We start from the raw sequence: 11,022 nt of genomic DNA, 5'->3' as shown, positions 1-11,022 counted from the left end.
AAGGGACAATATTTTAATATTTGGTGTGTAGCCAGCTGTATAATTTTTATACATATATGACAAGGGATATATAGCATATACTTTATATTATAGGCGCATTTGAGCAGATTAAAGAAAAGTAACAGCAAATAATCCTAATATTTAATATTTGGCTTTTTATGTATTATGGTGTGCCTTTGTACCTGTCTTTAAAATTTTTTTAAGCCCTGGCTGGTGTGGCTCAGTTAGCTGAGTGAAACCCCATGCACCAAAAGGTCACCGGTTTGGTTCCTGGTCAGGGCACATGCCAGGGTTGTGGGCTCCATCGCCAGTAGGGCCATTTTCTCTTCCTCTCTCTCTAAAAACCAATAAAATCATATTTTTAAAAATTTTAAAGTTTCTTTTAAATTTTCTTGTGTTCAGTTTTATGGCTAGAGCTTCATATAATTAATCATCAGATTATAGGAAGATGGCATCTCATTATAATTTTAATTAGCATTCATTTGCTTCCTACTGCCGCTTTGCTATTTCTTCTTTTAGGGAACTGCCTGTTTATGCCCTTTGTCCATTTTTCTATTAGGGCAGGCTCACCTGTTTTATTCATGTTCTACACAGAAAATTAAAACATCATTCAAGCGCTAAACCCAGGCTAAATTCTATTATGATGCAAAGTAATTGTAGGTTGTTAATGCTATTTACAAATCGTATTTTATTTTATTTCACCATGGAAATACACAGTTGCACTCACAATTAAGCCTGTCTCCTCAGTAAAACTCAGTCAAGTAGGACAAACACTCCTAAATTTTGACTCTAAAACTGTTCACATTCGTATTGCTGCGAAATACTATTCTAATATCATTATTAAAGCACCTAATATATTTCTGTGTTCGCTTCATTTATTACATGCCACAATGGGACTGCATAGTTCTGGTTCTGCACAATTAGCACTTAGTTACTGTCTTGTCACTTCAGCCCCAACAAGACAAACTTCTTTAATGCAGGAAGCCAGCTCATCTTCGTCAGCCAAGCAGAGCAGACAAATTTTGTTACTCTCAATGCAGAAGGCTTTCAACACAGGAGATTCTGCTTTTACTTTGACATTTCCTTAGGAAATCCTCTTTAATAAAGCCATATGCCACGTGGGCCTATACTGTCAGTAGCTGAATCTTTGTCATAGTATTGTACCTTTTCAAGTGAAACCTAAGGCATAAAGGTAATTTATAGGCACTTTCCCTTAAGCAAAACTTATTGACAACTGACATCGTATCAGACATGTTTATGAATTTTGTTTAACAGTCATTCCATCTTAACTTTTAAATCAAAATGTTAATAGCATAATATTTCTGAATGTTTTAAAACTATTAGCAATAATAACCTTTCAGAATTGGTTTCCCTGGTACAGTATATACCTTCTCTGCCCTTTTTAGGAGGCTCTGGCTAAAAACATAGAGTTCTGAATTAAAAATCTAACAGCTTCTCTATTTTGAAAGGAAATCATTGAAGGTTATTTTGGGTATCTTGTATAATAACTTGAGTCTTGTTCAGAACTGGAAAATTCTGTGTAATAGTTAATCTCTTAAAGGTGAATAATCCTCCCTCCCCTTTAAAAAATACTGTAAAACTAAATGATGGTTTTATAAGAAAAGGAAATGACATGCTTGTTTGTAATGGAATGGACTCAAATATGTAGACTTGTGTAACATTTCATTTTCTTTTATTAAAGGATAAAAGCTTTGTGCTTGGCTCTGTAAGAACAGAGGGGAGTACAATTTAGTTTCTCTCTCAAAGGTATTCAGAGCTAGGAGCGAGGGGGGCCATCAGAGACTCACTCACGGGAGAGTGTAACTGATGGGACACAGATCCATCCCAATGGAAGAGAGGTCCATGCTGGGAGTCTTAGGGAAACATCACACGCTGATGTGCCGGGTTTCATGAAAGACCTCCCTAAGACTAGTTGGGATATAGGAAGTGTGTCTGGTCGGGGTCCGGGGAGATGAGGAAGCCAGGAAGTAGTGAGGACATGGATTCCCAAACAGATGGAGCAGCATGAAGGGCATGGCGCTGTGAGAGCATCTAATAAGTTTGGGAAATGAAAAGTAGCTCAGTGTGCTCAGAGATGAGGCCAGGAATATGGTAGGGATGGTAGTGAGGAATGGAGCGAGGAGCAGGAGATGAAATTGTAATTGATTGAAAATTGAAATGAGTACAAACTTAAATCACTGCATCTAAAATACCTTTGTGATTGAAAACTATTTGATCCTGGAATCAATCCATCCTATCCAATATTTATTGACCACCCAGCCCAAGCGATAGTACAATTTATGGTGGTATTTCACAGGGATCAAAAGAAATAAAACTCATGGTCACTTTACCTCAGCACTACTGTCCAGGTTGGGGAACCTATTACACACTTACAAGAAAATTTGAAATGCCAAAGTAAATGAATGATACACTAATAAATAAGTGCTCTGGGAAAGTACAGTGGTCCCTGATCAGGGAACAGTGATGGATGGAGTGGAAACTGAAGAATGTTTAGCGTTTAAGTTCCATGGTAAAAGGGAAGAACTATCCCTGGCTAGGTAACATTCTAAGCAAAGATGAAAAGATGATCATTGGCAAATAATAATGAAAGCACTTATTTTCCTACTTTATAGATGTGGGAACTTATTTTCAGAGGTGTTAAGTAACTTACCACAGGTGTGAATATATTCTGTGTATTTACATGGTTTAAAATTAGTGCAACTAAGATTCAGATGCCTATCCCTGTGATTACACGGCTGAGCCTGTTTCTTTATCATTATATTGCATTATTCAAACATTTTATTATTGCCTTTGCTATTAATAGATAATTTTTGAATGGGACTGATTCAATGTATCAAGCATTATAAGATGCTTTATTATATTCTTTTATAGAATTTATTGGGGTGACACTAGTTAACAAAATTATACTGGTTTTAGGTGCACAATTCCACAACACAATCATCCGTGTACTAGATTGTGTGTTCACCACCCCAAGTCAAGTCACCTTCCACTGCATTTATTCCTCCTATACCTGCCTCCGCCTCTTCCCTCTCCCCATCCCCCTAGCAATCACCACACTGTTGTCCAGTGTCTATGAGTTTTTTCTCTCTCTCTTTTTTTTTCTCAATCCTTCCACACACCCCTACCCAGGCCCACCCCTCCCAACTGCTGTCAACTTGCCCTCCATCTATGGAGTCTGTTTTACATGTACTAACTCATTTAAAACTCAAAATAACACCTAAGTAGGTATCATTATTGGTCTCATTTTACAGACGAGGAAACTGAAGTACAAGCAACTTAAGTAACTAATTCAAGGTTACACAATTAGAAAATAGTAGACTCAAGGTCTGAACTTTGGCAGTCTGGTTTTAGTCTGTGGACTCAGCGCCCATATGAGGGCTGTTTCAAGAAGGGTATTTTATTTTCTGGCTACGTGGATAGAAAGGTGATTAGATACAGTTGTGTTATAGTAAGGCGGACTTTGGACAATTTCTAGCAGAACTCAGGGTGCATGGAGTGTAGCTTGGTGTAGAAAAGATTGTTACGAATGAAGTGTGTAATGACAACTGGGCTGTCATTGGGAAAAGGCAGTAAATTTGTGCAGAATTCTGAAGTGATGGGACAGGGAGTATATACCTGCACCTCTCACTGCAAACAAGGTTAAGTATCTAATAACTGAGGATGCTCCATGGGAAAGTAAAGACATTGGATATAGGTATTGAACCCACCTCTTTTTAAAGTGTTGTGAAACGGAAATAAATTATAACTGACCATTACTAATCTCAGGGAAATAAGATGACTAAGTTAACATTTTCATTTCTTAGAAAGTATGTTACATATGGAGGCTTCTTAGCAGAGGCTTTTGATAACCTGCTCAAAACTACTCTAAGCCCATATTTTATACAGATGATTTATTAATCACACTTATTTCCTGTACTTTTTCAACTGTGTAAGGCCACATGATTTCAACCAGAATCACTTCAAAATATCTGGAAATTAAATCTGTTATTAATTCCAAAACATCACGATTAGATGGTTTAAAAAATCTCTTTAGGCATCTTGACATATTTTTCTAAATGAAGGGAAAATTAATTGAACCGACTATATCACAAGTAATGATGATTACTTTCAGTTTGCTTTCAGGAATTTTAGCCCTACCTATTAATATACGAACAATGTTCTCTGGCCATTGCTGCTTTTAAAATATTTTTTTTCTTTAAGTGCTAAGTCTCTTAAGGAGCTGGTTATATAGCTTTGGAAATTAGCCTGCCATACAAAATCACAGTTCTAGATCATTTTGTTAAGTGGCTAATGTCTGCATTGCTGTTTCTTTCATTTCCTCATGCTTATATTTGAAACATTTTAAAGGAGGGTACCAATTTTAATTGCATTCCAACCATAATTTGCCTTTAACCATAGCTTTCCAGGCTGTTTTGTTTGAGTTAGATGTATAATTGTGACATTCCTCACCCATGCTCTGTTTCATTCTGACCTTTAAGTATAAATTGAAATGCACATAGAATGTACTTTATCCAGTTGACAATACATTAGTCACTAAATATTCAGGTAGGAATATTTCAGATGAATTCCATGTATACTACCATCTCATCGAATGGTAGGCAGGCCTTTTTTAAAAAAATTATGAAAATGAATGATTATAACACCAAAAAACACATCTAGATAACTTTGTAGCCTCATGCTTTACTGCCTCCAGGTAAGAGCATGGGTCTTGAGTCCAAAGAAACCTGGTTCCTTTCCGTCATGTACCACATGCATCCTACCTACAAAACCGTGGGCAGGTATTTAAATTCTGGGAAGAAGCCTACGGTTTTTCATCTTTAAAAAGTCAATGATAATATCTGTAATCTAGGTTGGATGAAAGGAATAATGTAATCACATGTATACATGCTTCGTGTTAGCACCTGGTAAATACTATATGAAAAGTGGCTATTATAATGACCAACATTTCAGCCATTTCAGCCATATTTCATTTCTACTCTTTATCATAAACTTAAAAAAGTGACTAATATTGGAGATAAGAAAAGCTGAAGTTTCATCTTAATATCTTGAGTGGAGAGTTGAGATTTGAACCCTATTCCTTGCAATATGCTTCTCTACCTTTCATATATTTCTTATTATAACATCCCTACAATCCAGTGATGTAGCTGTTTTATCTGACCCTCAGAGAACTAACTCAGGAAAAGTATGAAATGTACTTTATATATTTTTTCTCACTCTGATTAACCTGAGTTTATGAACCTACAAATAAAAATTATTTAAATTTCCAGGCCTCTGAAGGTAAAAAATGACATAATAGGACATGACAAAAAAACAAAAAACACGTTTTTATTTAATAGTGAATAGAATTAAGGTGATTGTTAAAAATTATATTGAAAAAGTAAAGCAAAGTTTCAGACACTATAGAGTTGAAAAAGTATTTCCAATTTAGTTGTTTTTTAGGGAAAAAAAACCTCAGTAATATCAGTTGGAGCATGAGTGTTTTACTAAATTTATTTACTTTTGACATTTCATTATAGGCTTCTTAGTTCAAATAAATTTCAATATTAACATAAATTTAAAAATTTTGAACAGTAATCACATATCTTATTCATGCTATTTTATATAATCTCACTAAAGTTAAGTATTTTTAAAATACATTTTTATCAATTTCAGAGAGGCAGAGAGAGGGAGAGAGAGAGATAGAGACATCAATGATGAGAGAATCAATGATTGGCTGTGTCCCATACGTTCCACACTGGGGATCGAGCCTGAAACCCAGGCATATGTCCTAGCCAGAAACTGAACCGTGACCTCCTGGGTCATAGGTTGATGCTCAACCACGGAGCCACTATGGCCAGGCAAAAGCTAAATATTTAAATTGGCTGTTAGGCCTGTCCTTTTCTCCAACATGTCTTCGTCCTCAAGATAATCTGCAAAAACTGGTCTATTCCAACACCACTTTTAAACACCATATTTACAGTTTACAGTATGCAGTACAAAGAAGATGTGCTTAAAATCCAAACTTGAATGTTCATCGCATCCCGTAGTCTTGACCACACACAACTCCAGGATTTCAAGATCAGCACATGCTCTGTATTTTCAATCAACATCATCAGCAGGCAGTAATCCTGGGGAAAAAAAAGTAAATTCCACAAATAAACAGACCAATCTTCTTTAAGAGGAAAGCTAATTCTTTTCAATCTACTTTTTTTATTACACCATTTTCCCCTCTATCTACTTAAGCTAGAATAAGGATAAATTTCCAAAGCTACCCAGTTGGAAAATAAATAGGCTCACTGTTTGTCTAGCATTCCAATCTTTGCAAATGTAAATCGGTCCAACTGCTCCTCATTTAAACTCTCAACTTCAGAAGACATTAAAGGGTGCCTTTCAGTACACAGTTTAATCTATCCACTAAGATTTCTGCTTGAGCATCATTTGAAATAGACTATCTGATAAAGAGAGACCACTATCAAAGGTCAGTGAGGTCAACTTGTATAATTACCAGTAGTTTTACTGGGTCAACTCTACCAGACACTGCTGTTTGAAGGTTAAATTGTTACAATTAAAAATATATACAGATCTCCCCAGAGTTACTTTATTGTTAAATGTACCAGAAACAAGCATTTATTTCTGACCTTAATTGTATCCAAAGTGTCACCATGGGGAAATTACACAAAAAGAGCACTTATTTTGTTTTATTGAATAAAATAATAATTAGCTCCTGGGCACTAGTTTATGTATCACATCAATATTAAGAACTTTGTTTAGGTTATGCCCTTTGGTTTAATTGAAAATGCTCCAAGAAATTACATTTACTATTTTATAGTTGATAAACTTGCTACAAACAAAGGAATATGGCCCAACATCAGAGTCTGGTGCTAAAACAACTTTCACTTCAGAATGACCACTTCCGAATTACTAGAATTTAATCACATTTTTATAACAAAGAGTAAAAGGAAGCTTTAAATGGAAAGCTTTAAAATGGGCTATTTTCTAATTGTTTGATTCATTTTAATGCCTTTATTTATTTTTTTGTAAAGTGCCTTAGTGGCCAATCATGAAATCTTCCATAATCACTAACAGTGAAATACTATCATTCCTTCTTGTTTTAATGATCAGCTCCATGTTATAGATCAGTTCCATTTTCTTTCTAATGTGGTAAAATAAAAATAAAAATCACCTTTGCTGTCCTCTATATTTTTTTCAATGTTCCTATGATTTTTCTATATAAAGCTGGATTTCAAAGTTCGTGTACAATGCTTTAGTTGTTGGCAATAAAGGGAACTTTCGAAGCCAAGCTTTCTACTTCAGGGAATTACCATGTGAAATTATTATTAGGAAAAGAAATCTTCAGATCTATAGATCTGAGTGAAATGGTCTTAACACATTTTATTTTATTTTATTAATATTTTCAGATTTTGTGTCGGAGACAAATTTTTCCTCAAGAATAACATGATCCTTTGCCAGACGGACTACGAGGAAGGTTTAATGAAAGAAGGTTATGCACCCCAGCTTCGCTGATCTATCAACATCACCCTATTAAGAACACAAAGCACTACATTCTTTTATCTTTTTTGCTCCACATGTATATAAGAATTGACACGGGAACCTACTGAATAGCGTAGATATAGGAAAGCAGGATGGATATATGAAATAAAAAGGGGACTGCATCTGTATGTAGTGATATTGCCCCCGTTCAGAGTTGAATGTTTATTATTAAAGAAAAAACATAATGTACATATGGCTGGTTTTTTTGCTTGCTATTCCTTTTTGTGTCACTTGGCATGAGATGTTTATTTTGGACTATTGTATATAATGTATTGTAATATTTGAAGCACAAATGTAATACAGTTTTATTGTGTTACCATTTGTGTTCTGTTTGCTTCTTTGTATTGTTGCATTTAGTACAATCAGTGTTTAAACTTACTGTATATTTATGCTTTCTGTATCTATCAGCTATTTTAAATGAGCTGTAACTTTCTAGTAAAAAATTGAAGAGCAAATCTCACGAATGATACACATATAGATAAAGCAAGTCTAGCAACATTAAAAAAACTAAAAAATAAAGACACACACAAAGCATTTTAAGCAACATTCACTATGATTGCCACCATGATTTAGTCTATCAGTGTTCTCTTTATAACCCCCTATTTTCAGGGGGTTAAGATCAGCTTTAAAAAAATGCATAAAAATTTCATCGTAAAGCACTTTCATTTTATACCAACGTGAAAAGTGCCACTTTTAGAATAACTTTAAAGCTTAACAGTTATCCTTTTAATACCCTGTGTGTGTGTGTGTGTGTGTGTGTGTGTGTGTGTGTGTGTGTGTGTGTGTGTGTGTGCGCGCGCGCGCGCGTGCGTTCTTTACCTATATTACGGTTTTGCTGTTTGTTTTTTTCAGCCATTAACCCCTTATGTGAACTAGTGCCTTTGGGTATCATGTAAATTTTTTCCAAAGGGTTACTTTAAAAAAGTATTAACACAATTATAAGATAACTTAAAAATGATTAAATTTCTTGTACAAATGTTGCCCAGATCGCTCCATAAAAGCTGAGTGTTTAATAACTTGTGGCCTGATAAATTTCTGGCACTAAAAGGATTTGAGTGTGAATCTACTGAAATCATGATAATGCACATTGACGCTATGATGATATTTGAGTAGTGAGGTTACTTTTGATCGGGCAACACAGTGCTCATAGAATCTTCTAGAAGAAGAGAAACAAAGGGATTGATAAAAAGCTGAGAACTGGTGATTCTATATTTTTCTGTATTACATGCCACTTATTTTAATGTTTAAAAGTGAACACTTTAAAGTTTGATGTGTCTTACTCTTGCTTTCTGTAATTACCCACTCAGTATACATCACACTTAAGCTGAAATCTGTCTTTCCATTTTTTAAAGGTGAAATATTATTTCCTTACCTACATGATAGCTGATAAGAAGAAAATGTTCTAGAAACAGAAATTATGGAGACTGATTATTTAGATCATAATTTAAGAAATTAAAGTGAGTCTATAACACCCTCTTTCGGATTGCTCACATTTTGCTTCTTTGCTTCTGTTCCCTAATAATCAAACTACATGTTACCAATTTAACCCCTTGCAGGCACAATGAACCCTATTTTTGCTAGAGCAAATTTAGCACTGTGCTTTTTATTTTTTTCTTTATTTTTTTTCTTGATCACTTGTATGGGAAACAATACTTCCCAGTGTTATTTACATACATATTTTGTCCTGCCAATATCTGTATTGCAGATGAAGATTAAGTGTGATACCTGAGTTCTTGGTTTGGGGCCAAAATATTCAGCTGCAAATAGTGCTGCTGTGGATTTGAGTTGTTTTAAAAACAAAGCTTTATTATAGACATGCATGTAAATCTGGATATTGCCTCTCGTTTTTAAGGAAATGATTCTGTGGAAAGTGAATGATATGTATTTTTACAAATGCTTCATGGTTAAGAGTGTTCAAGTCACATGTCTCCCAAATTCAAGATACACCTAGAAAAAAAAAATTTAAAAATAGCTATTTGAGGCCCATAATATAACTATTATTTTAGCCTTTGAGCCTTACATTTGCTTCATGAAAAGACTTGCAGAGCCAAAACTAAAAACATCAAAACAAAAACAGAACAACAAAAGGATGCAGGGGAGATAGTGAGAAATGGTTTTCATAACACTGCTGCCCCAATAGCCCCCCTTTAAGAGTTGCTTGACATTCATGTGGATGTACAGTTTTAATTGTCGGTATCTTTTTCAAATGATCTTTTAAATATTTAACTGGTTTTGCATATGTTAAGATCAATATGTCAAAATACCTGTAAACTGGGAACAAACTGTTCAACTATCCTTGGGACCCAAAGACCAAACCACGTTTCTTACTGCCTTTTATTTTGCATAATCCTTTGGGAATTAATTCTTATGCTTTTCCTGCAAAGGAAATTACCCACCTGGATTAAAGATTAAGGCCTTAATCTCCTTAGATTATCATTAATCCCTATGACACAGAAATAGACCCTTTTGTAACTAATTGCCCATAAAGAGTAGCATTTTTGACCTGAAGTATTAAGCTAATTGTCTTGACTATTTCCAAGTCCCTGAATTGTTGTCAACTTTCCCCTTTGTGTTGTGTAGCCCTGGTGGCACTTAGCTTGTTTTCCGATGCCTCCAGTAGGACACCTCCAATGGAGCTTTGATTTCTCAAGCAGGGAGAGCTCGCTTCCTAATGTGCACCACGCATCGGCTGCCTCTGATGAAGGACCAGGAACCTCCAGTTCCCCAGAATGCTGGCTGAGTTTAAAAGCTGACCTGTATTTGTAATTTCACTTTCATCTTGCTTAATAAATATCTGCTGGATTCTTTCATTCATTTTTTTTATATTTGGATTTATGTTTTTAATAAAAGGGGTATGACACTATTTGATTGCTCTTAATTGGCAACATCTAGATGACATCTAGAAAGCATGCATTAAGTGCATGAAAAAAGAAAAAAAATGTATGTAAGGACGTTGCCTTTTAAAAGGTAAATCATAAGCATAAACAAAGTAGCTCAAATGCTTTCTCCAAATATTATACTTAAGATCTCTGAGCTAGGTAGTTTACTGCTATTTACTTTTGTGGGGAAAATAAAGCTGTCAAAATGAAGGTAGCAATTACCGGGTATAATTTTGCACATACATACAAATTTTAAGTGATCTTTCTGAAAGCAACTGTGTTGGCAGACTAAATTTCAAAACCTCTCTTTTCTGTACGATGAATTAAAGCAAAAAACTCAACTCAATCCTACATTTCCGGGGATGAGATGGTGTGCCTTCCCTGAAACTGGGTGCTGAAGGTTATATCTGCAGTCAAACCTACAATATACAAGTGGCTTCCTTTTAACTATCCTTTTAAGCAAGCCACCCTCAGAATAGTCACTTAAACAATTTCATACAAATGATACAGTCTCAACATGCTTAGTGTTCACTTCAGTAAGTTGCAGGAACAATCTGCATGTTTACTGTAATAGGCCATTAGCACAGAATAC

General features: G+C 35.0%; 1 protein-coding gene across 6 annotated transcripts in view; it reads left to right on the top strand.

The window, feature by feature from the left end:
• The window catches only part of LMO3 (LIM domain only 3), a 55,175-nt gene extending 46,863 nt beyond the window's left edge, over positions 1 to 8,312 (top strand). For all 6 annotated transcript variants that reach the window (XM_006773271.2, XM_006773269.2, XM_006773270.2 and 3 more), the window contains one exon: positions 7,419 to 8,312. In XM_006773271.2, coding sequence (XP_006773334.1) covers positions 7,419 to 7,524 — 106 coding nt within the window. In that variant the 3' untranslated portion in view covers positions 7,525 to 8,312. The remainder of the gene's footprint in view (positions 1 to 7,418) is intronic.
• Positions 8,313 to 11,022: the final 2,710 nt, after the last annotated feature.

The sequence above is a fragment of the Myotis davidii genome, unplaced genomic scaffold, assembly GCF_000327345.1.
Source record: "Myotis davidii unplaced genomic scaffold, ASM32734v1 scaffold205, whole genome shotgun sequence".
In the NCBI taxonomy this organism is placed as follows: Eukaryota; Metazoa; Chordata; class Mammalia; order Chiroptera; family Vespertilionidae; genus Myotis; species Myotis davidii.
This window is presented reverse-complemented; position numbering and strand designations above follow the sequence as displayed.